The sequence below is a fragment of the Rattus rattus genome, chromosome 13 (genome assembly GCF_011064425.1).
Source record: "Rattus rattus isolate New Zealand chromosome 13, Rrattus_CSIRO_v1, whole genome shotgun sequence".
NCBI classification, from domain to species: Eukaryota; Metazoa; Chordata; class Mammalia; order Rodentia; family Muridae; genus Rattus; species Rattus rattus.
This window is the reverse complement of record NC_046166.1, coordinates 30,390,826-30,418,207: the sequence shown is the minus strand read 5'-3', so window position 1 is coordinate 30,418,207 and position 27,382 is coordinate 30,390,826. Positions and strand designations below refer to the sequence as shown.

Below are 27,382 nucleotides of genomic sequence, written 5' to 3'. Positions count from 1 at the left end.
GCAATAATAACCTTAACTCATACAGATATATCAACAAAACTTTACCATATCTTATGTATGAGGAACATTTTGGAAAAGTGGCAGAAAAATTGCAAGAGCCAGGCAGATAATTCAGTTGATGCATTATCAGAAGCTATTCCCATAAACTCTTACCAACATGAACGACAAAATGTGAGCTGAAAAAGCAAAGCACACAGCAAACTTAATAGGCAAAGGCCTACAAGGCCTCGAGTCTACACATAGAGAACAGTGGCGAGGGAGAGAGGTGGTCTTCCCCAACTAAGAGCACACCAACTGGTTATCACTAAAAACGTACACACAAGAAACATTATAGAGTCTCAACATATTATATTTACGAATAAATATACTTGCATATATATGTATATATACACAAATACATGCATATATGAAACAATTTATAAAAATAGAGGTTACGACTTTAAAGGAGTGCAGGAGGGGTACATGGTAGGGTGGAGGAAAAAATGAGGAAGAGAAATGTAATTAAATTACAATCTTGAAGATCAAAAGAAATAAAAAGAAAAGAGTGAGAAACAAGTGAGATTTACTAAATATGTCAAATCCCCCGCAAAAATACAAACAAGAAAACAAACAAAAATTACAACAAAAAATCTAAAAAACAACATCTGGTAATGAACTACTGCTTGTTTTCATCTGTCAACTTAATATTTAATAACTATTTTACAGTTGCCATATTTCATCATCACTGTCTATAAGATAATATGTAACCTGTGTATAAATATTCTTTACTGTGGGAGAATTTTTAAATGATCAAAACTCAAATAGAATCAACTTACCATAAAAACAGTATTTTGAGTCTAAGGTTTTCCCAGAGGATTTGGAATGTGTGTTTGTAGAACATGAAACATTAACTACCTCAGGGCAAATCTCACAAAAGCCATCTGCAGACAAACAAGACTCATGCTCACCCCAAACATCTTGTAGCTTTTCCTCCACATCGATGTTATGCGGTTCTTGCCTTCTCCCAAAGTTTGTGCTCAACCTTAGACCTTTATGCTGTCTTAACGCACTTACCAACTGAGATTGTCTTGGGAATATTAGCAAATATATCAATGCCAGGGAGACACTCAGGAAAAAACAAAAAGATTCACCTTCTCTGAAAGCCAAGAAACAACCTTAGTCCCCTCCGTTTTCAGGATTCATAAATGACCCTCATGGCATCCATAGTGGAAAACATTATGAAATTTTAATATTATGACTAATGTGCTAGAACACAGAAGCAGCGTCAGATTGCTTCAAAAGTTAAGATGCTTTTATATGGTGTGGACTATAAATCTGCACCTTCTGTAGAAGAAAAGATTACTGTGTTTTATTCACCTACATGATACTTCCTACTTACAAATATATAATTGTCATTTCTTTATTTCATTGTCTATGTTATCACAGTGATCATGAACATAGTGTTTTATCCTTTTGCTCGACTTGGAAGAAACTGAGTTATCTACCTTGAGAGATGCTTCTACAGTTTTTGATTCTAAGCAATGTCATGAATCTCTGTTTTGTGACCCTGCACAGCAGGTTCCATGTTTAGATGTTAGACCTGTTGTCTGAAACAGAATGAGAAACCGAATGGCTTCTCTCCCAGAAGCAGTGCTCAGGGTGCTGATCATGGTGGATCTTCAGATTCTCATCATTTGAATACTTTCTCTAGCTTTTACCATAGTCATAATTGAGCTCAGGTAAATTTCAAAGGAAGCAGCTTACTGAAAATGCCATAGCAAACCCCAAGTCTCCTTGGGAATTGTGAGTTGCCCTGGTGCTGTTTGTATTTTGATGCTAATTCTGCTTTCTCAAGAGGGGCTGTCCCAATGAGGAGCAGATCACAATTGATTCCTTGTGAACCTTCTTCTCATTTTAACTGGCCAATAAAGACAGCAGAAGCTGGCTGTTGGAGGAAGGATTAGGTGAGATTTTCACATTCCAGGAGGATGAGGATGAGGATGAGGAAGAGAGTGAATGGAATTCAAACCAGGTGGTGGAGCAGATAGGAAGTGACACATGCAGGTCTCAGAGATGCATAGTTTGTAACCTCTGTAGGCAGTGGAGGCTAAGGACCATGGGGCAGGATATTCTTCACTCTTTAGTTGTCTTATCTGGCTGGTTTTTAAATATTAAGGCTGTTTGGTGTTTACCATCCACAATGAAAATGGCAGCAGGTATAGAAAGTCGGCCTCCAGGACAGTCATTTGTGGAATGCCAGTAGTAGTTCCAGGCTTTCGCAAGAGGGACAGAATTAGAGGTTTGGCAGAGCTAGTTTTGGGTGCTGGGTGAGACAGCCATTGCTGGGATTGAGCAAAAAGAAAGAATGCTTTTTAAAACTACATGCAAAGAATACAATTGTTACAATTTTTGTTGTTTAACCTAACTCTTTTTTGTTTGTTTTCTTTAATTCTTTTTCTCATCTCTGGTTTGCTCTCAATTTCATCTGATCCTAATGAATTCAAGCTCTGCTGTTGCTTCTTTAAGTCCAGTCTTTGTAACTATCCCATTCTCTGCTATTAAAACTGTAGAAGCAAAAAACTTAGGTGACAGCAGATGCTGGCAAGGATATGGAGAAAGAGGAACACTCCTCCATTGTTGGTGGGATTGCAAACTGGAAATCAGTCTGGAAGTTCCTCAGAAAGTTGGACATTGTACTACCTGAGGTCCCAGCTATACCTCTCCTGGACATATACCCAAAAGATGTTCCAACATATGACAAGGACACATACTCCACTATGTTCAGAGCAACCTTATTTATAATAGCCAGAAACTAGAAAGAATCCAGCTGTCCTTCAACAAAGGAATGGATACAGAAAATGTGGTACATCCACACAACAGAATACTACTCAGCTATCAAAAGAAATGACTTAATGAAATTCATAAACAAATGGGATAAACTAGAAAATATCATTCTGAGTGAGGTAATACAATCATAGAAAAACACACATGGTATGCATTCACTGATAAGTGGATATTAGCTCAAAAGCCCGAATTACCGAAGATGCAGTCCATGGACCACATGAAAGTCAGGAAGAAGGATGACCAAACTGTGGATGCTTTACTCCTTCTTAAAAGAGGGAACAAAAATATCCATGGGAGGGGATATGGAGGCAAAGTTTAGAGCAGAGACTGAAGGGCCATTCAGAGCCTGCCCCACATGTGGCCCATACATATACAGTCACCAAAACTAGATAAGATGGATGAAGCTAAGAAGCGCATGCTGACAGGAACTGGATATAGATCTCTCCTGAGAGACAGAGCCAGAACATGTCAAATACAGAGGCAAGTGCTAGCAGCAAACCACTGAACTGAGAACAAGACCCCCGTTAGAGGAATTAGAGAAAGGATTAAAAGAGCTGAAGGGGCTGGCAACCCCATAAGAACAACAATGCCAAACAACCTGAGATTCCAGGGACTAAACCATTACCCAAAGACTACACACGGACTGACCCAGGGCTCTAACTGCATATGCAGCAGAGGATGGCCTTGCTAGACACCAATAAAAGGAGAAACCCTTGGTCCTGCCAAGGTTGGACTCCCAGTGTAGAGGATTGTCTGGGGGAGGGGGAAGGGAGAGTGGATGGGGAAGGGAACACCCTTATATAAGAAGAGGAGACAGGGGATAAGGGGCTTATGGACAGGAAACCAGGAAAGGGAATAACATTTGAAATGTAAATAAAGAAATATCCATTAAAAATAAAGATCTGCAATGTGTTACTGGAACTCTGCTTGTTTAAAAGCTGGGGGAGCTTTAACAATGGAAGTTTTCTATTTTCAACCAACAAGAAGCAAGGATTACCTCAGATTTCAAAATCAAATAAATAAAGGACAAGAGTCTGGACAATGAAATATCAGCTGGAATCCTAGTGTTAGCTCAAAGATTGTATTGTTCATGTCGAGTGATGGACTCAGAATACTATGAGAAAAAAGATGGGATGTCTAGTACACAGAGCCAGTAGTCAGAGCAATGCACATCCAAGCAGTTCCGTCACTTTGAGTGTAATCAACATTGCATATAGATAAAATAAAAGCCATTCTTCATAAATTCCACACAAACAGGTGGCAGATAAGAGAACACAAAAGAACCTAGACATTCTAGATATATTATACTGATTTTATTTAAAATAGAAAATAGGTCTTTAATATTAATATTACTATTACTAAACAAAAATGTGGGACACAGGTGAGTGGTAAAATTTCAGTGGTGAGGAAAGGTAATGTAAATCATTTAAAGAAAATGTATGTAATCCAAAGAAAACAGGAGACTGTGCATAAATAAATAAATAAATAAATAAATAAATAAATAAATAAAGTGTTGTTTATCTTTGTCTTAGATGTGATGAAAACTTCATTTCTTTAGAGATTTTACCTTACTGGTTTTTCCAGCTGTCTCATGGTTAGAGCCACATATATGTCTCTACATGGATTGAACAATGCATTCCAAAACCTACTAAAAGTTCCGCAGTTAATTATAGCCTCAAGGCTCTGGAATAGCTAAAGAAATGTTCTCTGTAGGGACATATTACCCAAGACTTCTTTTTGGAATTCTCAGAGACAACATTCTAACAAAATATGTTCACAATAAAAGATTGCAAAACACAAGTGATAAAAAATAAACAAAACCAATAACAAGAAGCAATATAGACTGCATGTTATAACTCTGGATGTACACACACACACACACACACACACACACACACACACACACCCCGAAACCCTAAAAAATAAGTTAATAAAATATAAAGTCACTAAAGTAACTGAAAGTTAACAGGTTATTGTTTTCATTTTGATCTTCCTTTACTTTTATTTCTCTTTCATTTTTAAAAATTTTTGGTCATGCAAGAAATCAAATTTATTTTTTCCTATAATTTTCTTTTGTATTAAAAACATATTTTTCAGACAATATACTTTGATTATAGTTTATCTTTCTTCAACTTCTTAGAGATCCTACCCATTTCCTCTCTCATTTTAATTTACACTTTTTCTGTTTTTCATTAGAAAACAGAAACATTTTTATAGGATTCCTGCCTGTGTGTGGGTCTCTGATTCTTGTTCCTCTTCTTGCTGCCCTTTTCCTTATGCTGGCTTGTTATGTCCAAAAATAAATCACAACAAAACCCTAAATTTTTAGTTTGTACTTTCCAATAATTTTAAATGAACTTTTTCAAGACACACACACACGCACATACACACACACACCCCACAATAAAACAGCTTATACACCTAATTGTCATATCTGATATAGGTGAATTGCAATTATTGAAGACAGCTGTACTAACTCAAGAATCAATGATTTTCAAAAAGAAAAACAAAAAAATAATCAAAACAAAATGAAAAACAACAAAACAAGGAAAAACTAAAAAAAAAAAAAAAAAGCCTAGTGGGTTCCCTGTGCTGAGAGGGGAAGCACCAGGAGACCAGGAGCTCCTATCCCTAAGCAAGAAGCTCTGATCCTTAACCAGTTGACCATGTTCAAAAGAAAGATTCGTTTTCTCTAATGGAATCTCACAGCATGTATAAACCATACTTCAGGGTTTGGCCTATGCCCAGCAGTAGATGGATAGCACAAAACAAACTCAATGGTGTTATGTACACTATTTGTCTCATATTGTTTTGTTTGGGCAAATTTTGTTGTTGTAGTGGTCTTTTACTTGTATTTTATGGTTTCCAATTTTGTGTTTTTGCAGTGTGTTGGTGTGTGTGTAAAACATGTGTTTTTCTTTTGTTCGTATTTTTCTGGTTTGGTTGCGTTAGTGATGTTTACTTATTTTCTACAGAGAATAAGAAAAGACGTGGAGTTGGGCCGGTGAGGAGAATCTGTGAAGAGTCGGGAGAAGGGAAAATGTGATGAGAATATACTGTATCGATTTTTTTCAAAACTGAGCAAACAAGTAAAAAAACAATACACTGTGAGTCGCAGATTTATGACATAAGCAAGCTCTGTGTGAACTTTTAATAGGATGGATGAAAAGATTTACAAAAAAGCAGAATTTACCAACAAAAACAAAATCAGTGATCCTTATCTTCAAAGGCAAAAACAGAGAGAGAGAGAGAGAGAGAGAGAGAGAGAGAGAGAGAGAGAGAGAGAACAAAGTTTGTGCTAGAGAGATGCATCAGTGGCCAAGTACTTAGTCTGAAAATGTGACATGGGTATTGGTTTGGACCCAACCAAAGTCTGGGTATATATAATGGTCTGACTATAACTACAGTCTTGGGTCAAGAGAAACTAGTTATATAAATGACCTCTAGGTTTGGTTGAGAGACTGCTTCAGTGAATAAGGTGAGAGGTGTTGGATAGTTCCTAACATAATTAAACCTTGTGCTTCCATATCAATGTGTGCCCACATATCTCCATTTACTTTCATACTATACACCCAGATATTACCAAATAGGTGCACACACACATGCAAACACCAGTCTACCTACCAGTATACACCATGCTATATGAGGTTTGTGAATAAAATGTTCAAAATAGCTACACAATAAGTCAATGTGATGGTTGAGATGGTTTTGTCCAGCATTTTCCTAAGACAAATAATACATCTTGATTTAAGGCTAACAGGGTTTTAGAGTCATTTTAAAACTTCTTGAAAGGAAACTCTTATTTATATCCTAAACACTGAGAATGTTATACAGAGCTTAAGTATGGGTATACAAACAGTAAATACATGTTGACTAAATAGGAGACTAGATGGAGGATATGTATGTGCGGCATGACTATAACTTGTAGTAAGCATGGTCTTACTAGGAAATCAAAATTACCTATAAGTGAATGGTCTCAAGAATAGAATGTTTGTGCATACATCATTTTATAAAACCATTAAACAGCATTAGCCAAGAAATACAACTAACTCCTGGAGTATATATTTCAGGCTAAATTAAATATATAACGAAGGTAATTTTCTGTTTTAATGTTTTTCCTTTTTATTTTAATCCCTACACAGAGCCTGGAATGGCCAATCTCCTATGAATGAACAATATTAAGTTCAAATGTTTGTGCTGATGTACCAATGCACATTGTTAAACATTTATACTTTCTACAAACCAATCAAAAGAAAACAGATGAGATGTGAAAGACCATACCAAACCCCTGGAACATTTTACTGAAGCCACTAATGCATTCTTAATAAAAATCCAAGTGCTAACACCTGTTTGTATGAAGCAAGAGTTCATGCTTCACAGGGTCAGATGTGCACGCTTAAAGCCATTCACTATATTAGAGGTAGATTTCATGCAAACTAAAGCTCTAAGCGACTATATGTAATAGTGGTGCTCAATCAGTAGGTCATGAGCCCTTTGGCAAACCTGGATCTACACAAAATATTTACATTACAATTCATAACGGTTGCAAAATTACAGTTATAAAGTAGCAACCAAAAGAGTTTTATGGCTGGGGGATCACAAAAACAGGAGGAACTGTATTAAAAGGGTCACACTATTAAGAAGGTTGAGAATCAGTGATGTAGACTTTCAGTCATTGCTTTAAGTCCACAGAGGGTACATCGACCTATTTACAGCTGTTTACTCTAAGTTCTCTTAGATATTAATTTGTGCAAAGCAAGACATTCCTTATTGCCACTGACAAGTTATTTTATAAATAAAGGAGACCTTCGTTGTAAAATTTTATTTTTTATGTAAACATCCTATATTGCTAGACTTTCTCTTTAATTTTGAGACTCACACTATTCCCTTAAAATATTAATCTAGGCAAACATGTGAACAGACCTGGTTGCTGCATTATGTTGACATCATTTAGTATTTATTAACCATGACCACGCTAATCTAGGTCAAATGACAAAGTTCTATGGCTTTGCAGAACAAAGTGAGAAAATCAGTGTTCTACACTTCACTATAAAACAGAAAATCTGGCCAAGGAACAAAGAGGTAAATATTTCATAACTACCACAAAGTATAAACTTCAGAGTCAGGGTGGGGCTGTTCACTTGTTCTATCAGCTCATTCATACTTAAAAAGTATCAGATGGCATCAGCGCTCTGTAGAGAAGAAACATCATAGGGAAATAATGTGTTTAATCCAAATGACAAGACAGAAATGGATTGGCAAAAGGGACTGGGAGATATTCTGAATTGGTATAAGGGTTAGTGAGAGGAGACAAGCCGGTAAAGAGTAGAATAGAAGCAAGAGAAGCAACTCAGATTAGAAAAGTAAGAACTTCAGGTGTTATATGGTCTCAAAATGTTTGGGTCTTATACAAATTTGTTACAATGACCAGTTAATATAAGTGATTAACGTGAGTGTTAGTGCAAACATGGTTTTAAAGTGTCTCTCTGGGGCTGGCAAGAAAGCTTAGTGGGTAAGCAGTGATTGCTCCAAGCATGGTGCCTCAGTTGATTTCCTCAGATTTGCACAGTAGAAGAAGAGAACTGGCTTTCACACATTGTCCTCTGAACTCCCTATCCTGTCCCCACCACACACACACTGGTCACTATGTGGGTAAATGAATATAGAAAACACAGATAAAAGAGTTGAGTAGATGGGCTACTGTACCCTGATGAAAAATGGTAGACATTTGAACTGGAAAGCAGTGCTGACAATAGAGAGACAGGCATGGAGTGGTTACAGCATAAATGGTAGTCTTTGTTGATGGAGAGGCTTTGCAAAATACATAGTGTAGTAAAGAGCAAAATTAACTCTTAGTCTTAAAAATTCAAATTCAGGGAAACTGCCTGTTGTGGTGGCGCACGCCGGTAGGATTTGCTGAAGGTGGCAGAGGCAGGAGGATCACGAGTTCGAGGCCAGCCTGGGCTAGACATTTTGGGCTGGAGAGATGGCTCAGCCATTAAAGGCTAGGCTCACAACCAAAAAAAAAAATTCAGGGAAATGATGGTAAATGAGTTATATTTTTAGACAGCTGTAAAATATTTAGTAAAATGACCACAGCATACTATTAGATAATAGCACTTCGATTCTTAATATGCCCATTATAAATTCAGTGTGTATAAAATATTACATATATATATATGTATGCACAAAACCAGGGGAGTATATAATAAATTTACCTGGATTAAACACAATTCCTGTAAGTAGGAGGCGCTAAAATATTATTAAATGCACATATAGATGATTTTTTTCTTCACCCTTCTTCAATTAATTAAGTTCTTGCTTCATTTAATTTTCAATTCAAAATACATATAAAATATAATTACCATTTTAAAAAGGAATTAAAGTAAAACTTATTCAAGACACACAATTATCAGACAATTATATAGTTGCTGTCAAGAATTGGCTTAAATATTTCCAAGCAGTTTTTGTATGTTCATACATATATATGAGCATAGATATTTTATACGTGTATATATTGAGACTAGAAAGAAGATAAATAGATAAAAATAGAAAAGTGAAAAGTGAGAAAAAAGAGGCATTAGTTATTAGAAAGGTCTTACAGAGGGGCTAGCTGTATATCTTAGTCAATAAAGTGCTCACCATGCAATTATCAGGATCTGAATTTACATTCTTAGTGTAATATTACATGTGGCAGTGTGTTCCTGAATCCTAGTACCAACAAGACAAGAGGATGCAAGGGACTTGCCAAACAGCTTGTCTAACTTAACTGTCAGCTGCAGGGATAGCATGAGATTGCGTCTGTGGTGAATGACTGAGGAAGATATACATTATCATTGTAAAGCATCTACATGTATCTGAAGATAAATGTGCCCATGAACAACACACACACACACACGCGCACACACACACACACACACACATACACACACACGTAATACTTCTCAGTTAATAATGTAATTAGTGACGTAAAAGCCTATGTCTGACATCTTTGGAGGTCTATAGCCGAATAGCCTCTGCCCCATAGTTGAGTAGCTTGTATTTTAAAATATTTAGTTTATATTCTTGTTCTTTTGAGAAAGCCATTATTATCTTGAGCTCTTTAACTAACTGAACAGGCTCAACTAATTATTTTTCTGTTTACTTGGCAAGTCAAGTAATTTAAAACATAAGTGGAAAGAAACTACTTTCATGCACCTATAACCACACTGTAGTAACTCTTATGACAGGAAGCATTGGAGGACTGTCAGGCCAATGAGGACTAAATTAAGCAGTGTTCTAAGCTCTTTTGTCAGAGATAGAGTAATTGCATATTTGCAGGAATTTTGTTTGAAATACCAACTCTCCAGGGGGAAGGGAATCTTACAGTCTCTTTTGACATTAAACAATGGCTTTAAAACATGAAATTATTAAAGCCACGAGAGCCTTTCCCACAGATGTTAGGAGATGCACTGCAATACCAAATTAATTTATCTCATGTTTGAATCTTTGTCATCCATTTTTGTAATAATTTATTTTAAGAAAATGACTGATTAACTTCCACAGCAGATCAAGAATATGAATGCCTTCATGTGATTCCTGCTACTTTAAGCCACACCTTGTGTAGGCACAATGGAGCAGCTGGCAAAATAAATTACTATCTAGCTAAAGAATATGAATTGATTCTCCTGTAAAACATAGAGGAAGGAGAAAATCTACTCCTTTGGTTGTTCTCTGAATTCCACATATGCCTTATGGTATGTGTGTGTCCCTCCCCCATAAATAAATACAACAAAGGATTAATTAAAATAACATGAAATAAGGAACCTTTTTCAAAATGAAAGTCGAATATTGGGAAATATCATAATTAATGATGAGAGTAGCCATATATGTCACGTAATTTTTTTTTCTGGACTCAGTACTATTTATCTCATTTCCTTTTGGAAATGACAGTCAGTGCTCTCTTAAATAAATGAATTCTTTTAAGGATGATGCTGTAAGACAAATTAGCTTTAAAGCCTTTATTGCAGGGTTGTTTCTATTCGGCTTCTTTTTTTTTTTTATTTTCTATAAGACAGCATAAGTAATGTTGACCTTTTTGGTATCAGGACCTGCGTTTGCCTCCAGCAGTGACGTCACCTGGTCACCTACACATCTGTTGCCTTGGCAGAGGCGATATGGTCCCAGCATACCTTTAGTTCAGCTTGCACCTTCACCTGGGAGCAGTTATGTCACATTTCAAATAAAAGGCAGACATATCCTGCCCATTTTTCTTTTTCTTGCTCTTTCTTCTTCCTTTCTTACTCGTCACTGTCTCCGCCATTCCAGTAAACTTCCTTCATGAGAGATTGTGTTTGCCTGGTGTGGTTTGTCTGGACCCTTGCTGCTATCTCCATCCCAAGAGACCTCACCATTACTGTGTACTTTAAGAAATGGTTACTGGTTCTTCTCACTCTCGTCACCCAGATCCAATCCTATAGTCTTGCCCAGCTCTTGGCAGAACACCTATGGCAGCCTTCCCTGATCCCTGTTTTCATATCCTGTGGATCCCACAGACCTTCCCCCTTGAAAAGTCATAACCAACTAACCCTCCCAGAGTTCCCAGGGACTAAACCACCAACTAAGGAGAACACATGGAGGGATCTGTGGCTCCCACAGCATGTGTAGCAGATGATGGCCTTGTTAGGTACCAAGGCTCGATGCCCCAGTGTGGAGGAATGCCAGGACAGTGAAGTGGAAGTGGGTGGGTGGGAGGCAGCATACTCATCGAAGCAGGGGGGATGGGGAAGGGGGATGGGAGAGGGGAGAAAGGGGATAACATTTGAAATGTAAATAGATAAAATATCCAATAAAAAAGGAGAAAAAATTAAAGCAAAGCAAAACAAAAGCAAAAAATAAAGAAAAAGAAAGAAAGAAAGAAAAGAAAGAGAGAAAAAAGGAAGGAAGGAAGGAAGGAAGGAAGGAAGGAAGGAAGGAAGGAGGAAAGCCTTACTACAGTCCCAGCAAGCAACCCTTACTAATCTCCCTTTCCTCTCTGACCCATCCCAAATGTATCACAAAGATGCATTCCCCTCACCCTTCCTTTCTCCCACTCACCTCAATATTCTAGCTTCCAATAACAGCAGGCATTCCCTGTGAGCACAGCAGCTAGAAGGGCAGGATAACAGGTAAGCTAATTGGAGAACTTCATCACTCCCTCCTCCATCCAACCCAAATTCCTTAGTCTCATTCATAACTTGAAGGGAACATCTGTTGAAGCCTTTCTTTCTTTTTTTCCTTTTCTCCATCTTTATTAAATTGGTTATTTCTTATTTACATTTCAATTGTTATTGTTTCCCGGTTTCCAAGCAAATATCCCCCTAACCCTTCCCCATCCCCTTCTATATGGGTGTTCCCCTCCCCATCCTCCTCTCCTTACTACCCTTCCCCAACAATTCCATTCACTGGGGCTTCAGTCTTGGCAGGACCAAGGGCTTCCCCTTCCAATGGTGCCCTTACTAGGCTATTCATTGTTACCTATGCCATTGGAGCCCAGGGTCAGTCCACGTATATAGTCTTTGGGTAGGGGCTTAGTCCCTGGAAGCTCTGGTTGGTTGGCATTGTTCTTCATATGGGGTCTCAAGCCCCTTCAAGCTCTTTCAGTCCTTTCTCTGATTCCTTCAACGGGGGTCCGATTCTCAGTTCAGTGGTTTGCTGCTGGCATTCGCCTATGTATTTGCTGTATTCTGGCTGTGTCTCTCAGGAGAGATCTACATCCGGTTCCTGTCGGCCTGCACTTTCATCCATCTTATCTAGTTTGGTGGTTGTATAAGTATGGGCCACATGTGGGGCAGGCTCTGAATGGGCGTTCCTTCAGCCTCTGTTCTACACTTTGCCTCCCTATTCCCTCCCAAGGGTATTTTTGCTCCCCTTTTAAAGAAGTGAAACATTTGCATTTTGGTCATCCTTCTTGAGTTTCACTTGTTCTATGCATCTAGGGTAATTCGAGCATTTGGGCTAATAGCCACTTATCAATGAGTGCATACCATGTGTGTTTTTCTGTGATTGGGTTACCTCACTCAGGATCATATTTTCCAGTTCCATCCATTTGCCTATGAATTTCATAAAGTCATTGTTTTTTATAGCAGAGTAGTATTCCATTGTGTAGATATACCACATTTTTTTGTATACATTCCTCTGTTGAAGGGCATCTGGGATCTTTCCACCTTCTGGCTACTATAAATAAAGCTGCTATGAAACATAGTGTAGCATGTCTTTGATATATGTTGGGGCATCTTTTGGGTATATGCCCAAGAGAGGTATAGCTAGGTCTTCAGACTGATTTCCAGAATGGTTGTACCAGTCTGCAATCCCAATAATGGAGGAGTGTCTTTCTCCACATCCTCGCCAGCATTTGCTGTCACCTGAGATTTTGATCTTAGCCATTCTCACTGGTGTGAGATGAAATCTCAGGGTTGTTTTGATTTGCATTTCCCTTATGACTAAAGATGTTGAACATTTCTTTAGGTGTTTCTCAGCCATTCGGCACTCCTCAGCTGTGAATTCTTTGTTTAGCTCTGAACCCCATTTTTAATAGGGTTATTTGCCTCCCTGATGTCTAACTTCATGAGTTCTTTGTATATTTTGGATATGAGCCCTCTATCAGGTGTAGGATTGGTAAAGATATTTTCCCAATCTGTTGGTTGTTGTTTTGTCCTAACAACAGTGTCCTTTGCCTTACAGAAGGTTTGCAGTTTTATGAGATCCCATTTGTCGATTCTTGATCTTAGAGCATAAGCCATTGGAGTTTGGTTAAGAAAATTTTTTCCAGTGCCCATGTGTTCGAGACTCTTCCCCAATTTTTCTTCTATTAGTTTGAGGTATCTGGTTTGATGGGAGGTCCTTGATCCACTTTGGGCGTAAGTTTTGTACCAGGTGATAAGAATGGATCGCCTGCATTCTTCTACATGCTTTGACCTCCAGTTGAACCAGCACCATTTGCTGAAAATGCTATCTTTTTCCACTGGATGGTTTTGGCTCCTTTGTCAAAAATCAAGTGCCCATATGTGTGTGGGTTCATTTCTGGGTCTTCAATTGTGTTCCATTGGTCTATCTGTCTGTCTCTGTACCAATACCATGCAGTTTTTATCACTATTGCTCTGTAATATTGCTTGAGTTCAGGGATAGTGATTCCCCCGGAAGTCCTTTTATTGTTGAGGATGGTTTAGCTATCCTAGGTTTTTTGTTATTCCAGATGAATTTGCAAATTGTTCTGTCTAATTCTCCGAAGAATTGAATTTGTATTTTGAGAGGGATTGCATTGAATCTGTAGATTGCTTTTGGTAAAATGACCATTTTTACTATGTTAATCCTGTCAATCCATGAGCATGGGAGATCTTTCCATCTTCTGAGGTCTTCTTCAACTTCTTTCTTCAGAGGTTTGAAGTTCTTATCTTTCCTATTTTTTTTTTCCTTGTTTAAAGTCACACCATTGTATTTTATATTATTTGGGACTATTATGAAGTGTGTCGTTTCCCTAATTTCTTTCTCGGCTTGTTTCTCTTTTGTGTAGAGGAAGGCTAAAATAAATCAGTTATTTGAGTTAATTTTATGCCCAGCCACTTTGCTGAAAGTGTTTATCAGGTTAAATAGTTCTCTGGTGGAACTTTTGGGATCACTTAAATATACTATCATATCATCTGCAAATAATGATAATTTAACTTCTTCCTTTCCAATCTGTATCCCTTTGATCTCCTTTTGTTGTCTGATTGCTCTGACTAGAACTTCGAGAACTATATTGAATAGGTAGTGAGAGAGTGGGCAGCCTTGTCTAGTCCCTGATTTTAGTGGGATTGCTTCAAGTTTCTTTCCATTTAGTTTAATATTAGCTACTGGTTTGCTGTATATGGCTTTTATTATGTTTAGGTATGGGCCTTGAATTCCTATTCTTTCTAGGACTTTTATCATGAAGGGGTGTTGAATTTTGTCAAATGCTTTCTCAGCATCTAATGAAATGATCATGTGGTTTTTATCTTTCAGTTTGTTTACATAGTGGATTACACTGAAGCCTTACTTCCCTTCTGTTCTTCTATCCTTTGGATCCTTCAGACTTTCCCCTCCTGAACTCCCTTTCCCCACTTGAAGTTTGCCCCTCCTACGCCCACCGGCAAACTTCAGTAGGCAATCCCAGCTAAGTCACAGAGCACACCTGCTAAGAAAGCAGGCTGGCCGTACATCTTCCTCCCTCCTGTTACTCTAGCACCCTGAAACTTTCCTAGTCTCCTCCCCAGCATTGTAGCAGACCACCTGGGTGACTCCTCTTCATTGCCTTCTCCTCCAAAAATGAGCAGATCCTGCTTGAACATGCTCTTTTCCCTCCTGAGAAACCCCTTTAGAAACTTAGTCTATCCCCAATCCTAAGTGTCAGCTTTCAACGCCCACAAGTACATTTTATGGAACTCCCAGTGGCTGTGGCAAGTATCAGGTCCAAAGAAAACTTCCTATCAGTCAAGAGGTGGAGTCACAATCTCAGAAAATCCAGACAGGGAACAGAAGCAAGGAACAAACACTTACCTATCAAGGTCAACCCCAGAAACTGGTATCTAGGCCTATGACCATTTCAAACACAGATGCCTAGCACAAACATAAAAAACAATCAATGACGTCCAGGGAAATGTGTCTTCACCTGAGCCCATTTATTCTACCACAACAGGCTGTGAATATTCCAACGTGACTGAAGCATAAGGAAATGACCTTAAAATCTGTGTGAAGATGATTGAAGTCCTAAGAGGAAATTGAGAAATCCCTTAAAGGAATCCAGGAAAACACAAACAAAGCAAGGAAATGAATAAAACTATTCAAGACCTCAATATGGAAAAAAATAAATAATTATTGTCTTTATAGCTGAATAACTTTGTGAAAACTGATTGAATAAACTTTTATTTGTGTTTTTCTGTAAGAGGGAACTGCAAGTTTTATTATTAGTTGGCTTAATGAGTGGATGACAAAACAATGGGGAAGAGGGAGGTATTCTGCCCATCTTTCCTGAGGCCATGAGACCTGTAAAGGGTACATTCTGATACACTGTGTTAGGGGAACAGAGGCAGAAACTCAGAACCTGGGGCAGTGAGGATGGGTAGCTATCCAACATTTATTGTCAATGCTGCCACAGTAAAGAAGATTGGGTGTTTGGTGAGGCTTCGTGAGACCTCCTTTGTGTCTAGAAATGGGGTAATGTTTTTGAGAGAAGAGGATAGAAGTTATTAAATGTACTAGAGAGCAGATTTCACAGGCATTCCGTGGTGACAGCTAAAGATCCTTCATGTACTTCACTTTGGAGTACTTAGGTGGGTTAACTTCATCAAACTTACCTCAAGGCTTAGAGATCCTTGCAAAAGAGGAGGTATAAAGATTCTAAGAGCCAGAGATGACAGTTGACATTAAGGAAACTGTAATCCTAACACAAAAGGACTGATGTGCTTATGAAATTCTCACAGACTGTGGCAGCATGCACTAGCCAGCCTGGGTCCCAGCACTGAGAAGGACAAGTGGACGTGGACTCCCACCCATAACCACTTACTCAAATATTCGTGCAATTTTTATCCTATTGGCTCTTACTTTTTGGTTCCCATTTTTGTGCTTTTGTGGATTTTTCTATGTGTGTACGTGTGTGGTTCTTGTTTTGTATATTTAAAATATAGAGAACATACAATCATATTCATAGAGAGGTAGGGAGGATTTAGAGGAATTAAGGAAAAGAAAACATGGCCAAAATATATTGTACAAAAAATTTAATTCTATGAAAAGGGAATAAAAGCCCTCATGTTATCTACAGTTGGATAGCTTATATGCCTAGGAAGCATGAAACATTGAGGTGAGGAAGGGCAATTAAGAGATGATAAGGATGAGTAATATTGGATTTATGCTCCTGTTATTAATTGGACCATGTGTATAATATAGTAAAATTATTGAATTTACATAGAGAATTTAACTTGCCTAAATTTATTATTTATGTAAAAATAGTTTTAATAATATTTGTCTTCCTGTGAAAATATGATATGGATCTAGGCATAAGAATTTATTTTTTATTTGATAAAACACTATACATGTAGGAAAAAATAAACGAGCAAAGTTTAGTATAGACAATAAAGAATAGGTAGTGAAAAAATGCTAGGTCTTCATCTTAAAGTTTATATATCCCAAATTTGGATAATAAGTTTAGTGCTTTTGTTTTGGAGCAAAAATAATTTTAATGTGTATGTGAAATTATGTTTATATGTTTTGTTATGTCCATAAAATTATCCTTCATTACAAAATATGAGCACTGCAAAATAAATAAGACTCTACTAATTTTCTATGCACAAACCTTTTGCCATAATTTCAAGTGATGTTTTAATAAATATGATTGCTTAATAACAAAAATGTTCTTTTCACAAGCTGATCTGGATCATAATATCTACAGTCAAATGAACATGCACTACTAAATTCTATTAGATTGTTATGTAGGCCAATGCCTGATAAATTAATCCAGTCATTTTCATCCAATAATAAAGTTGGATCCCTAGGGCTCAGTTGGTCACCATAGAGATTTAGATCATTATTAAATCCTTGATGATGTTAATTCTATTGTGTTCTCCTAGTCATTTCATACCGGCACATCAAATACTTCACTAAATTAAATTAGCTATTCAGTCTTGATTTTTCCCATTATTTTATGAAGTATGCTTTATAAATAATGCAAATTTATTACACAAATTAGGGACAGGGAAAATTTCCATTCAAGTAATAATGCCTACGTTCTGGGCTCTAGCATTCTTAAGGAGCACTCATTGTCTTTCTGTGCTTACAAAGCATCAAAGTAACTGTTGCTTTTATCTGGCATGAATGCTGCTTAAAATCCAGTGTTATTCAGGAAAAGGATATCAGGTAAAATTGCAATGTATGTTTCTGATGTCAGTCTCCATAGCTGGCAATGTGCCTTCTCTCATGGATTAAAACATATTTCCTCATCTGCATTCATTAAGAAATGGGGCCAAGAAAGCTCATAACTCATTACTGACAAAACTGTGCCTGCCTCTGGATAGGAATTTTGATAGAAGATCCAAGTAATGACTTCAATTTCTATGAAATTGTGACAAAAATATAATACATTTCATTATTAACAATCTGGACTCAAATGAATGGGATCCTTCAATCATGGGAGACTCTGGGTTGTTATAAAACAATGTGGCAACTGCAATGTTTTCTTACTGTAATGACGTTGATGTCATTGTCCAGGTCATTCAAAACTCAAGCTCAATTTTCAATTGTTTTACTCTTCTTCCTATGTCTTTGAACATGCTACACAATGATGTAATACTGTGTATAAGGATGGCTTCTCTCTTCTTATTAATGCCAAAACTTCTTATTAGTGCCAAAACTCATGAAGTTAGAAATTCATTGGAAAATAAATTTCAGGAAAAATATCCAATTAAACTTTGGTTTCTTTGGTCTGCCTGTATTCAAATCCCTTATACTAGCTATTCATTCATTTGTCTTTGAGAATTTTTTATTAGAACATATCTTCCCATAGCAGAACATGGTCTATATTTTCATGATCAAGGATTATGATCTAACTATATGACCTTTGCAAAATACTTGCATTTATAGAAAGAAACATTCTGATAATAATCACTACCATGCCATGTGAAAGAGATGTGTTTGATAGAATACTAGAGGAACATATTCATGAGGCAGAATTTCACTAAATACTCTACAATATAAATGCTAGAATAATAGAGAGCTATACTGGAAGTACAATTTATACACCAACTACCATGAAACTCTTTTAAAGTTTGTTTGTATTGATTAGATATGAATGCATAAGAAAAATTATGAGAGCTGATTCAAGTTATCATAAGATGGGAGATAAAATCAAGGTTATATGAATATAAAGATCATTTAGGGAACAGCACAAGCATTTTAATTGGACAATTTAATTAACATTTAAAATAACTATGATAGGTGTGATCATCAAGCCATATTTTACTAATGAGGGAAATAAGATTAATAGATCTAATGCATTCTTGTCTGTGGGAAGTAGAGCTTTCTAAATAGAGAGGTAGTACAACTTTTACAAGTAGCTAAATTAAATTGATTTTTTTTTTCAGTTATGGGAACCAAACCCAAGGCTTTTTGATTGCTAAGCAGGTACTCTACTAAATCTCTACCCCCAGTGGAATTAATTTTAAAAGATAACTATCTATATTTTAGTACAAGTGGATTCCAGGTTATTCAGTCTCCTGAGATGTTTCTACATTGCTATTTTCAGATTGTAAGACTGAAGGAAATTTTCCCTGGATGATTTTTACTCAATTTAGTTTTAGCTAAGTTTAATGCTATTTTTAGACATATAGATGAGAATTCTCAATAGGATCTCTTTTTTTCAATTTACCCTTTTCTGATTATACAATGCCCATAAATGCAATATTTCATTAATATTTAATTCTAATTCAATGAATAATAATGATTTTGGTATTTCCCTAAAATTGACCATCTCCTAACTAATATCATTATAAGCTTTTTGAGAATACGCCAGCCAGGCATAAATTTCAGAAAACTATTAACAATAAGCAATGTTTCATTATTTCAGGTAAGAAAAGAATGCCAGATGATGGTTTTAAACTACATAACATATTAATAAAACATGACCAGGAGTCATGCTAATTATGCCAAAATTGTATTTTATAAACATTCAGAACACAAAATTACATGTTTCAGTTTATTTTTTTATTTTTATCTTTTGCTTTTTTGTTGAATATTTTATGTATTTACATTTCAAATGTTATGCATTTTCCAGGTTGCCTCCTCTCCCATCTCTCCTACCCCTGCTTCTATGAGGGTGCTCCGCCTCCCATCAACCCACTCCCACCTCACCACCCTGGGATTCCCCAATACTAGGGAAATGAGCCTTCATAGGACCAAGGACTTCTCCTACTTTTGGAAATGAGTGTTTCAGCCTCTCCCAGTTGGATGCATTTGAGCTTCCCATAGGTTTTGGCTAGCAATCTTTAAATTATGTAGAGCAATGGCACTTAGGAGAAGAATGAGTTTCTGATCATCATTAAAGTGAAATGTTCCTTAAGGTAACCTCAGAGAGTGGGACACTCATGACAGAAAGCATGATAAATTCCTACCTCTGAAATTTTCTTTGAAGAAAATCTTTTCAATATTTTACTGTGGAAATTAGTAGGAATAAGTATGACCCTTTAGCAGCTTGGCCCAAGCTAAAGGTCGCCTAAGGGTACACGACATGCATTTTCCAGAAGAGAGAAATAGCAAGTATATTTTACCATGTTTTCATACTATTGTTTGTGAACTATTATTGGGAACACTGACTGTCAAAAAGTTACTCCAAATAAGTCAAGGTTATATTATAATTTAGAGACATTGGGTAAATGCCTATATTTAGTAGACTCATAGACTTTAATTTCCTAATCACAAACACACATGATATACATATAATGTATGAATACCTAAGCTCTATAAGAAATATCAATGTGACAGAGCTACAGAGAATTGATGACTGTTTCTAACATGATAACATGGTGATGGAAGACTCTTTTGAGTTGAAAAATAATGATCCAGTAAGAGTAATGAATCAGTTTATGTAATATGGATAAAACAGATTCAGGAGGCAGTAAAAGCCCTTGGGAATTTTCCAGCATATTAAAGAAGAACATGAGAGTAACAGACTACACACTACTCAACATATGAGGTCATAGATAGGCCAATTATAGGGCATGTTGGGGCTTTAAGTTTAGGACATGAACTTGGCTTTAGTTTTAAATCTAACAGCCAGTCTTTTCAGCATTTTGAATGGAGAAATAAAATCATCTGATTATCTTTAAAATATTCCTTTTTATTCTACTTGAAGAATTTTGAAACAGGGAGACCAGTTTGAATGTTACTTAAATAATTAAGGCAAGAATTTCATGCTTCAGATCAGAATGACCACAGTGTTAGGAAAATAAAAGCCCGCCAAAGAACCATACCCTCTGTCCAAGAGCATTATTTGCAAATCATGTTTATATGCTTGATCCATTACACAATGTAGGATGGCATGTAAACTTGTCGCTATTTTAGTGTCAGTAAAGGGATCTAACCCTCAGCCTGTGCTGCTAGATCACTGCACTGCCTCTGAGTTCCAGTTGACCTCTAAAAGTGTTTATTGAGTCAATGGAAAATTTAAAAAGGCAGAATGACTAAGACAGAATGAAGACTGCTTGTATCTAAACATATAAGTATCATTGACTAGGACAGAAAGAAGTAGCAAAGTATTAAATCTAATTTTATTGGGCTACTGAATATTAGAGTGGAAGTTGTTGATTGATTGTGAATACATAAGCAAATAACCTATTCCGAAGAAACAAGTTCAAACAGAAGAGTCTGGAGAAGCCTTTAAAGTGTGATATACCTCATATCAAAATCCCTATGAGCCCGGAAAGATGGATCAGCAGACATCTGAACTTTTTATCCAATCATTAACAGTAATGTTAGGATCTCAGCATCCAGTTAACAGGCCTCTATCTCCAGTCCTAACATGCATAAGGCATTCTACCCCCCTTTTTGACTTTGGATGAATACATAGGCAGGCACACCCATACACACACACAAACACACACACACACACACACACACACACACACACCAATACACATAAGTAAAACTAAAATACATGTCTTAACTAATCAGGTCAGAAGATCATGAGAAATGTATTTGTTAAAGACTATTCAGTCATGTTAGTAGTTGTGGCAAAGTACATGTAAAAGTACATTACAATGAAGCTCTATACACAGAGAAGTGATAGCTCTATATAAAATCATAAAAAGAGGACTTAATTTGCTGTTGTAGAGTTTATACCATGTCAATGGTAGCCATTGTTACTAGCTGTTCAGCATTACACTGAACACGCTGAGGTGTGTGTTTTGACAAGACAGAAAGACAAAAGAACTAAAATCATAAGGTCAAGAAAAGATTAAAAAATAATTTTCATAACACACAAGTATTATGAATGTTAACATTCAAACTCTAAATGATAGGAATAGGCAATTATGATATTCAAAATTTCCTAAATTTCAATTTATATTAGAGCGAGTAAGACCTCCAGGAGAACTCAGCTCACAGAATTAACTAAACAGGGCTCGCAAGGTTTCAGAGAGACTGAAGCAACAGCCACTGAGTTTGCATGGGTCTACCATAAGTCCTTTGCCTGCGTAATGTTGTTTAGCTTGGGATTTTGTGGGAATCAACAGTGGGGCTTGTGATGTTTCTGATGTTTGCTCACGAGACACTTTTCTTCCTACTGGGTTGCCTCAACCAGCATTTGTATGAGTGTTTGGGCCTAGGCTTATTGTATCGTTTTTATGCCATGTTTAACTGATATCCCTGGCAGGCATTCTCTTCTCTGAAAGGAAACCAAGGAACAGTGGATCTGGGGGAGATGGGAGGTATAAGGAGAACAGGCAGGAGTGAAGGGAGGCTGCCATAGGAATGTATTGGATGAGAGAAGAATGAAAAAAGAGAAAACAAAAAAAGTCAGGCATAACATAAACATTATACCATTGTAATGTTAACATATAACATAATGATGTAAAAAATGCCAGGTATAATGTTAATAAAGCATTTAAAACATATAATGAATCTAGATAATTTTGGTCTTCTAAGATTAACACTGAAAGACCAGAGAATCAACTTACAAAACTCCCTGAATTATAATAAATCATCTTGAAATACTCTGTGGCAAATAATTTGAGAAATATTAATTATAATTTATTAGTACATTTTTCTGTCTAATTTTTAAAACTGTGCATACATTCTCTTCATATCTATCAATAAAGGAATACCCACACGTCACTGTAAAAGATAAGCAAAAAAATCACTCATCAGTTTAATCACAAGTCAGTAATTACTACTAAGAAACTACATATGAGATGCTATATTATTTTGAAAGGGATTTTCATCTGTTAAGTGGGATTAAGAACTCCAAAAGGCAGCTCACAAATATAGAAATTTAATTTATACTAGTGAACACCAGATAAATAGAAGAAAATCTTCCACTAAGTGCTGCTGAATTTTGCATTTACAGTCAGCTAAAATATAAGTCAGTGAGATACACTTACATTCTACCACATGAAAATGAATATTTGGATTTATGTTCCAAATTACAGGGTAAAATTCTCCAGATTTTTCAATATGGTACAGAACATCAACTGTGGCATGAGCCACATGTTAGAAACAATCAATGTATGGCTGTAGTTGTTTGTACCTCCCACATCAGCACTCGGCTAGGAGCAGAGAGGTCAAACCAGGACTGCATATTGAGACCCTAACTCAATGAAGTGGAGAACAGGAGAGAGTAAGGGTAAAAAGGGAAGCAAAGATAAAGGGAAGAAAGATGGAAGAGAGGAGGAAGGGACAAAGAGAGAAAGGGAGGGAGGGATAGAGGGAGAGATGGAGGGAAAGATAGGGAGAGATAGAGATAGATAAATAGAGAATTTAACTAAATTATACAGAAAATCACAGCCTATGTATAAAAGAGTATAAAAGAGGTATTGAAAAAATTTTGAAATATGAGATAATATAGTTTACTACATATACCTAGCAAAGTACATAATTTTAAAAGAAGCATTGTATAGATTTATAAGGAATAGAAAACTAAAATTAAATTGGAAATTAATAAGAATTTTCATTAAAAAGAGAAAAAACAGCTTTATAAGCATAAAAGATTAATCTAATTAAAATGGCTAGTATGAAAATCACAATCATTTTACATACTGATTATGTATAAATTCCATTACAATTAATTGAGGATTCATACAGGATGTATTGCTCAAAAGGAATTGTAGCAATAGGAATTCAATCCATTTTTGACCAAAATGAAACAACCGTGAGAATTTTGGAGATCAATTTGGTACAGCTTAAGAAATGACTTCTTTAAACATGCAAATGTAATACTTGATATATTACCAATAAAATATTGTGTCTAGCCCAGGGCCATACATAAAAAAGTTTACAGAAGAATTATACTTGATAAATGTAATATAGAAAACATCCATATAAACACAAATAGAATGTTATAGAAAACTAAACAACATAAATATGAACAACTGTTTTCACAATTTGACAATAATTAATTTTGAAAATAATGGTGAATGGAAAATAAAAATCATTGGGTATAATTAAAATTTAAAAAATTTCAAACACAAACAAAAAATTAGAATATGCTTAATAGTAGTTATAGAAATGTTAATACATATGGAGAAATATAAGAGAGCAAACATCAAATTTAAGTGTTTGAGGACAGACAATGGCACATTAAGACTGCATTCGATACATGCAGATGTTTATTTAATTGTGAGAATCTATTCATGTGTGTCTGAATGATTTTAAGTGTCTTATTTAAGATGTATCTATTCTCTAACAAGCCATTAAAGAACCTTAACATTAGTCACTTAAAACATTCAAAACTAATTCATATTGAAAAGTACTAAATTACCATGTTCTTTGAATAGCCCTTGATCCATATAGGGACAAACTATAAAACATATGATATGAAGCAGAAATAAAGGGAAATTCATAGATTCTGGATCCAAAATTTGTTTGCACAAACTGAAGGTATAACCACTCATGTAAAAGTAACTAACATGATTTAATAATTACAGTTTGAGGGTCTGGAATGATGATTCAATAGTTAAGAATGCTTGCTGCTCTTCCAGAAAACATGAATTTAGAGTCTACAGTATCACCAATGTCAGGCAACTCAAGAGTGCCTGTAACTACAGCCCCAGCTGTTCTCATGCCCTCTTCTGGCCTCAATGGGCACTGCACACATGTGTGCATATACTCACACTCAATGTACTTGTAAGTAAGAATAAAACAAAACTTCCACATAGTTACAGTTATTATAAGGTGATGCCCAGGTAATTGGTTAATTATTTTACATAGCATTGACTTATCAATTGTTTAATCATAAAGAAATTTCTGCAAAACTGACTACCATGAATATAAATTGATTGGCCAAGTAACTCATAAATGGAAAAGCCAGAATATTAACTTCAGTGTGTCTTTGTCCCATAAACCTGTCACTACTCTATGTCCAAATATTATATTATTTTAATTTCAGGAACTGGGGTAGGTATGTAGAAACTAATCAGATGTAATCTACCTCTATATAGTCTTAGCTAATTGATAATTATTAGATTAATAGATTCATAAAGACCCAATGTTTTACACATTTTGGCTAATATCTACAAAAATTGTTCTGAGATTCAGTAATTTACTTATTAGTAAACATAGATTCAATATTTTGTGATAATTTTGTTATTATTATAGTCTTACAGTTTTGGTTGACAAGGTTAAGTAAACATTTCAAAGAACCTTGTGAGTCCCGAAGCATAAAGAACAGATGGTCAGATTAATACAGGTGGACTAAGCTCACAAAAATAAGAGATAAGAAGATTAGCAAGAGAGGCAGGTGGTGAGGAAAACAGTTTTGTGATTTTTCATTGGCTCCTGGTCAAAGTGGGAAGATGATATCTAAAAGAGGTCAATTCTCTTAAGACAGGAATCATCTTTGGGACAAGTTGCTTTAATGAAATAGAGAGGTGGGTTATTCTTGATAAAAAGAGAAAGATGGAGAAGAGAGTAAAAGGAGCTATAATTAGATCAGCTCTGCCTGACACAGAAGAGTCCTGTACAATGTCAGGACAGTGTACGACACTCCCTGCAATTTTCCCTAGGGGATGAGTTTGACCAGGATGACCTCAAACTGGGTTGTCATAACTATGCTTCTGATGGAGTGCCTTACTGCTGTTTAAATATATTTCCAAGCAGCAGTTATCTTATTTCTGTGATACTCTCACTGAGAAACCGCAGAGTTACATTGGCTGCGTGAGAAAATGTGGGCCTCCTACTATGTACCATTCCCCTGCTGAGGATTTCTACTGATACACTCTCTTGAATTTTTAATTGCAGAGTTCCACTATTTTTCAATCTTTCTCCAAGAACATTCCTGTAAGTTTTTCTTCTAGACATATCCTCAGCCTAGAACTCTACACAAATTGAAACTTAGTTGGTCCTACTGAACTCTTAGTCCAAGAATTACTGACTTCAGATTCCCAGATGTTGTAATTTATAGAATTGTCATAACCCATTAAAATTCCAAAAACTTGTGGCATGACTGAATTTCTTGGTAATGACATTTAGATATAATTCATCCCAGTGTGTGAGTCTTGCTTGTGTTTACCAGCTCATGTCTTACTGATAAATCCCACGATGACTCACAGAATTATTTTGAAAGGGCTTGGAAAAACAAGATAATATAGACATGCACATTTGTAATGACCTTCTCTGCAGCCAGGGAAAGGCTTTTCATTATTTGTTTTGTCTGTTTAGTTTGAATTCATTTGTTTCTGTCCATTGTTGATCACCAATGTTCCCAAAAGACAGACATCTTTAATGCATGCGGAAGAAAAACTGACATGAGAACTTAGCAGGGACAAACATAGCACTGAAGTAAAAGCACCACTCTGTCTGATTCTGAAGTCCGTACCTGAGCGCAAAGCATCTTTCTGAATGCTCTCATAGTCATGCCAGTCTTTTCTTCTCAGACCATCTGTCCAGGAATAGAATTGCCCATCTCCTAGGCCCAGTGGAAATGTCTGTGGAAAAGGAAAGTATTCAAGCATAAAAAAGGAAGAATTTTCTTCTGCATGGATGATAAACACAGCAGGGCCCATAGCAAGCAATGCAAGAATATTTGTTAATTAAATGGCTCCTCTGAACATTTTGAGATGGAAACTGTTGCTACTGACCTAAAAAGCTCACATTCTGAAACCTTTTTTAACCTTTAAAGTGAGAGCATGCCCTTTCCACAACCCCTGCCATAAAACATTCTATTTAATCTAGAGATTTTGTTGATTATACCCCACCTCTCTAGCTGCTTATTGTGTAGATATCAATCTGCTGAATTAACTTTGCTCATGATTGATAAAGTTTAATATGTGTTGCTCAAATGTATTTGGTTGTTTTTAAATAATAGTAATGACAGTTGATAGAGTACTCACTATGACACAAATACTGCTTGAGAAGAGAACTTTGAAGTCCTTATAACAACATTGGTTAAACAATCTCCATTGTACTTGATATTTGACTAGAGCCACAAGAATTATTTCAAATTTGAAAGCATTGTTCCCAGGCCAAGGTTTGAACTCACTCTTTAAAGCCTGTTATTGTGACCTTAATTGACACCAAAGTATTACATTCTATTTGATATCTATTGAAGTATACTTCATGTTTACACTGAAATTTGAAATGGGCACCCAGAAATAACTATGCTCAGGACCCACATCTATGTGCCCCCCAAACACAATGTGTTGGGATGTTAGCTTGTATACTTCCCTTTCATGAATTATGCTCAAGAATTGGAATAAGAAACAAACATTACTTTGAAATTTATTTCCACAATCTTAGTAATCACAAATATAAGTGATACACTACACAAATAAGCAAATTTTATAAGGTAGGAAAATTTAATTTGTTGAAAGAGTGATAGATTCAATTG

At 36.2% G+C, this 27,382-nt stretch overlaps 1 protein-coding gene across 1 annotated transcript in view; it reads right to left on the bottom strand.

Annotated features, from left to right (window-relative positions):
* The window catches only part of Galntl6 (polypeptide N-acetylgalactosaminyltransferase like 6), a 1,121,089-nt gene that overhangs the window by 703,364 nt on the left and 390,343 nt on the right, over window positions 1-27,382 (bottom strand). Inside the window, exon 2 of the mRNA XM_032919234.1 lies at window positions 26,372-26,480. Within this exon, the coding sequence (XP_032775125.1) occupies window positions 26,372-26,480 (109 nt within the window). The remainder of the gene's footprint in view (window positions 1-26,371; window positions 26,481-27,382) is intronic.